Source organism: Echinops telfairi, unplaced genomic scaffold, assembly GCF_000313985.2.
Source record: "Echinops telfairi isolate 266 unplaced genomic scaffold, ASM31398v2 ScPeMD7_18;HRSCAF=68, whole genome shotgun sequence".
NCBI lineage: Eukaryota > Metazoa > Chordata > Mammalia > Afrosoricida > Tenrecidae > Echinops > Echinops telfairi.
In genome coordinates this window covers 97,697,753-97,703,622 of record NW_022103915.1, presented here as the reverse complement: position 1 = coordinate 97,703,622, position 5,870 = coordinate 97,697,753, and the positions used below count along the sequence as shown (strand labels likewise).

Sequence of the window (5,870 nt, the reverse complement as noted above, 5' to 3'; positions counted from 1 at the left end):
GTGTGTGTGTGAATTCTTCAAATGTTGTCCAGTGACCCCTATGCCAGGGGTTTGGGTCCTAGTTTGAATTTTTTAAATTTTTAAGTCAAACTTTTTTTAATTTTGAAGACCCGTATTTATAAAAGTTGTGTGAATTAATTAAATTATGGAGCCCCTAGATTTCTAAATTTTTTTTCAAGAGAAGTAATATTTTAGCGTATTTTGGGTAAAAGTTTACCCAGTGAATCAGGCTCCCATCTGACCATTGTCCTTTAGCTACATTTCCCCGCTGTGCCAACATTTTCTACAATTTTGGGCTGGTTGCTCTGTTTCTTTCTTTTTTTTTTTTGCTCTGTTTCTCATATACTACATTGTGCTGTTGCTGGGGGGTCGATTTTCTGTCTGTTTATTTTTAACTGAACGATGTTGACGGAAATCTCTGGTCCCTTTCTAATCATAGTTGGCTCGGGGCAGCAGGCTACGGAAAGCATGTCTGCTTGGCCCTCCCCACCAGGGCGGGTTCCCAGAGGTTGGAAGCCACCGTGGGATGAGCACGTGCTTCCCCTCCTCATCTCCTCACCTTGGGGAGGTACTTCTCTTTCTGCGCTTCATTCCCATTGCGCACGAGTTGGTTGATGCAGAGGTTGGAGTGGGCACCGTAGCTGAGCCCCACTGCTGCCGATGCTCGGGTTATCTCTTCCATCACCAGCACATGCTCCAGGTACCCCAGCCCAGAGCCGCCGTACTGAGCTGGGGCAGTGGGGGTGCAGCGGGGAGGAAAGAGCCGCAGAGATTAATTTGGAACAGCTTAGAGCCTAATCTTAGCAGAAAACAAATATCCACGCAGCACTTATTCCAGATTACTTTTAGCCAGGCCGGCAGACAGACGGAGATGACATGAACACTGCTTACAAGACTGCGGAACAGGTTCCTAAACACCAGGGATAGTTGTTGCTACTCCTCTTTAGCCAGGACACAGCTCTGAATGCAGTCAGGTGGCCCTACTGTTCAGAAAGTGCTCAACGCACAGTCGCAGGGGCGTATGAGAAGGGGACTTGGGGTTTCACAGAGAAACACTATGAGGAGGAACCCCAAAGACTAGAACGGATGCAAAACAAAGGCTGGGTGTGGGGAAGGCAGAGAGGAGGGGAGCTTTCCATAGCCTAAGACTGGATGGAGAAATGCAGGCCTGCTGAAAGGGATAGGGGAGCCACATCCCAAGAGAAAATCTAGGGGTACGCTGTGCAAAGGCAGAAAGGGGTTTCAGAACTCCCCAGAAACAAGTAAGTTTGCTCCTCGGCAGCTCATCTAAAATTTAATGGGCAAGGGTACACTGTACTTAACCCTTCATCCTCAAAATCTGTAGGGGTGAACCCTGGCAAGGGCTCACCCTTACTCTGAGACATGTGGCCAGCCCTAGGCTCCAGGGAAAGGTGGCCAGATGCCACACCTCCTGGAATGAAAGCCCAGCCAAAACCTCAAAACACACTGGCATCAATTCAGTTCTGACTCAGAGAGAGACCCTATAGGACAGAGAAGACCCTATAGGACAGTGCCTCTGTGGGCTTCCGTGGCTTTATCCCCTCGTGGGAGCAGAAACCCTCCTGTGTCTGGTGGAGTGGCTGGTGGGTTTGAAGTGCTGACCTTGTTTGTGGTTGGCAGCCCAGCACCTGACCCATGAAGCCACCAGGGCACTTTGAAAACCACTCACTCAAAACCTCCCTGCTATTGAGTCCCTTCTGATTCATGGTGGCCCTACAGGATGGAGTGGAGCTGTCCCTGCGGTTTCTAAGACGGTAACCCCTCAGGAGAGTGGAAAGCTTCATCTTTCTCCTGGGAGCAGCTTGTCGTTTCAAACTGTTGACTCTTTGCCTAGCAGCCCAGTAGGTAACCCACTAGGCCACCTAGAAAGCCCACAGGGGCTGAGATCAGAAGCAGCTACCAAGACACCAGTTCTGAAAACCAGAACTCTCGTCTACCTTTCTTTCCAAGTTGGCCCTGGAGAGGGATTTTCCGATTTCTAACCGTTTCCTCCTTATATTAACTACTGCCACCTGACCAGCACGATTTTCACAAGTTCCCCGGGCACTGAACTTCTGCTAAGGGTACGGAAAACAATCAGTCAGGGTAGTGATGGTGGTTCAGCCACAAGACAAACGTGCTGAATGCCACTGAACTGTCTGTGTAAAATAAGGTGACCAGACATCCCGCTTTTGGCGGGGCAGTCCCGATTTTTAACAATTTTTCTCGCGTCCCGTGGCGTTTTTTAAAAGTCCTGATTTTTGGAAAGAATGCACAACAAGCTAGGGTATATGGTTTTCGACTGCCATGTGGCTATTTCGCCAGGATATGAGTTTTATCAATGGTGTCCTGTTTTACCAATGTTAAAATCTGGTCACCTTAGAAAAACTCTGGATTCTTGAGCCACGGTGCAGTGCGCGACCCGGCCCTGGCTGTGTGCCACCGTTCGGATGAGCTCAGTTAAGCAAGCCGGTTGTTTCCTGCTCATAGTGACCGTGCACACGATTTTCCAATTACCCACTCCACTAATGTGTGTCTCTCAAAGCTTTGAAAGGCTCGTGAAAAGAGCAGCCGCTTGCATTCCTTCTGTGTATATTACCCTTAGCAAGAATGGGCCCCAACCTAAGAACCATCAGTGTGTGTGTCGTTCCGTCCTCCAGGGGGTTGCTGTAAGTGGAACCACTGCAGCGTCCCCAGCAAGGTGTAGGGTGAAGTGCTAACAGCATTCAACATTCTCATGTTTACTGTTCTCAGCTGTTTCCTTCTAGAAGTTCAATGTGATGACTTTTGGTCATGAAAGGCAATCAAAATGAAACTTGGGGTGGGGGTGAGGGAGAGATCTTGGACTTAGGTCAGACCCGACTGAGCCAAGGAATGCCTGCGCTCACGACATATGTTTCTCGGACCAATTACAATCTCAGGAGCCATCTGGCATCCTGGGTGGTGTGAACAGTTCACATCCTCAGCCGCTGACCCAAAGGTTGGAGGTTCCTCAGAAGATAGGCCTGGAGATCTACATCTGAGCCTCCGCCATGAACTCTCTCTGCGCACAGCTGGACGCTGGCGCACGCAGGCTGACCGTGAGTCGGGCTCCACTGACAGCTCCAGGTGGTGAGGGAGTGATGGAAGGCACAGAGGCGCCCACCTTGCTCTCCTGACTGGGCCCTGGAGGCCAGGTCTATAGTGGGTGGCTGTTTCAGATCAACCTCTAACCCGGAGCCCCCAGCTCCCTGCCTTTGCCCTCTTGGAAGCATGCAGTTAAGACCCACAGGGGGCAGACTTCCTCACCCCACCTCTGCCATCTGCTGCGGGTCCATGCTGCAGGCCAAGGAAGGGCACAGCTCATGAGTGGCCCTGTCCAGCTGCTGTCGAGGAGGCAGAGCTTATGGAGGACAGGGACACCCGTTGCTAAGACACGCCCTTCAGGCAAAGTTTTTCACCCTCTCCAACAAAACCAGCAGGCAGCATTCAGCAGCCTTGCAGTCTGGTTCGCTGTGATCCCAGAGAAGGGTACGGATCGTCTCCTGGACACCACAGCTAAAGAAATGGAAGCATGTACCCTGTTGTGAACCAAGCCCTGGGGGTGGTGTGGGTGGACTCTTAACCCCAAGTTCGGTGGTTCAAGCCGACCAGCTCCCACAAGATTTACACTTGGAAACCCTATAGAGAGGGTCACCGTGAGATCCAGCCTCACATCCGGATGGGTCCTAATGGATGGTTGTGTACATGAAGGGAAGAAATTAAGAGGCAGACAAAAGTTTTGGGGTGCTCACCTCAGCCATGGCTTCAGGTACCAAGTCTGAGCAGAGAGAGAATGTATTCTCACATCACCTTATATATTCTTGGGGCATGCAAGCCCCTTTAGTTACAGGTGACCACAAACTTAACAGTGGGCTGTACCCTTAACCCTCGAGTTCCCTAAGTTCATTGGAGGCGTAAGCTAACACCAGCGCTGGGGTTACATGAGGGGGGCAGTGAGAACAATAGCAATATTTCTGCTCCTAGAGAGAGAGCTCCTGGCCAGAGAAGTAAGAGGTAACTTTAAGGTTAGCACTATGATGGGAGGAATATTGTGGGGATTATTTTAGTTATGAGAATGTGATTGGGACTCATCTCTCACTCACTCACAGGTACAAAGGCCTCCCTCCACCCAGAATCCTGGCCTGCCAGGCTTCTTAAACACGAGACTAAAGAATTCATCCGCATACCCTCTCTTCCCAGGCCTCTGTTTCCCACAGGTCGCTGTGAGATGGAGCCAGCTTAGCGGCAGTGGGATTTTGAGTTTACTCTTCGGTGGGCTGACAGTCAACGAGGGGGACACTGGGTTTTCGAGAGCCTGAGCTTCCCTTCCCTGCTGCTTCTGGAAACCAGGCCTTCCCCTCCTGAGCTCCGCTTCTGCAGCCGCCCCGAGAATTTGTTGTGCCACCTCAGATACACTGTATCGGATTTTATCCTTTAACAAGGTCCCCAGCTCTCCAAGAATCCCAACGCTCTTGTTCAACGGGGGTTCTAAAGCAGTACATATGGGGCGGGAATGCAAATTCTCAGCCTTTCACAGCACCAGAATAGACCAATCAGCAGCAAGAGGGCACCACAGCAAAATTCTCCTTAACTAAAGAGCCATACTCACCAGGGGCTGTGATGCCCAAGACGCCCAGGTCCCCCAGCTGCTTCCAAAACTCCTGTTGACAGAACGGAGGCAGAGGTGTGAGCTGTTAGAGGGCACCTGGCCATGGCCTGGCCTACTTGGAGCAAGATGACTTAGCTGCTTCCGGGACAGGGGTTCTGTTCTCAGGAAGGCCTCCCTTTCCAAAGATTCAGGCCCTCAGGCCGCAAACAGCCCAGTGACCACACACTGCCCCGCTGTTCCCAGGCCTGAGCCTTGTGACTCACTCGAAGATTCTTGAACTCGTTGTTCTGATCAATTTCCTGTGCTTTGGGGGCCAAGTGTTCCTGAAGGAACTTAACCATGGTTTGGCGAAGCTAGAAAGAGAGGGGTTGATCGATGGCGTTAAAACCGGTTCATTCTTGCCACAGAACCTGCCCTCCATCACCCAAGGCCCACTAGGGGAAAGGGGTGGTCTTCCTCTCTCCCCCTTACAAAAAACAATTCAGCTTCTTCCCCTCGAAGGCAGAAGAAAACACAAGCTAAGCCTCTGGCCAGGTCTAGGAGACCCTGCATGAGCAGAGCCCTGGTGGCCTTTCCAGCCTTCCCAGTACCTTTCTCACCTCCCCCTCTGCAATCCAGCCACTCCCTTTCGCTTCTGCCCCAGAGCTATTTGGATAAGGGTTTACCCAAATCAAGGAAACAATCCACAGCCAGGGCCCCTTGTCAGCCTCAGGTGCTCATTCGTTGGCCAGGAACAGTCAGTACTTAACTGCTGACTGCACAGTGATCCAGGTAAGCACTTGGCTAATTCAACATCTCCCCGAGCCGGGTGCTTTAAACCCTGGCTTTGCAGTTAGAAGACCCATGCTTACCCAACAGTGCCGCCAAGGGTTCCAGAAAGAGAAAGGGTATAAAAAAGCAGTTATGCTTTTTATATCTAGGGATATTTCAAAAATGTTGTGGGGAAATGTCACCATCTTTTCCTTCCACTTTAAAAAAAAATCATTTTAGTGGGGGCTTGTACAAGTCTCATCACAATCCACCCATCCATCCATTGTGTCAAGCACATTTGTTGCCATCATTATTCTCAAAACATTTGCTTTCTACTTGAGCCCTTGGCATCAGCTCCTCATTTTCCCCCCTCCATCCCTGCCTCCCTCACGAACCCTTGATAATTTATAAACTCTTATTATTTTGTCATGTCTTACATGGTCTGACGTCTCCCTTCACCCACTTTTCTGTTGTCTGTCCCCCAGGGAGG

General features: G+C 50.7%; 1 protein-coding gene across 2 annotated transcripts in view; it reads right to left on the bottom strand.

Moving 5' to 3' along the window:
* IVD (isovaleryl-CoA dehydrogenase) overlaps window positions 1-5,870 on the bottom strand; it is a 19,649-nt gene that overhangs the window by 9,445 nt on the left and 4,334 nt on the right. Inside the window, exons 2-4 of one of the 2 annotated variants that reach the window (XM_004712704.2) lie at window positions 4,894-4,983; window positions 4,631-4,682; window positions 560-729 (exon numbers count right to left, since the gene is read on the bottom strand). In XM_004712704.2, coding sequence (XP_004712761.1) covers window positions 560-729; window positions 4,631-4,682; window positions 4,894-4,983 — 312 coding nt within the window. The remainder of the gene's footprint in view (window positions 1-559; window positions 730-4,630; window positions 4,683-4,893; window positions 4,984-5,870) is intronic. The other variant, XM_030884916.2, reaches the window with a different exon arrangement.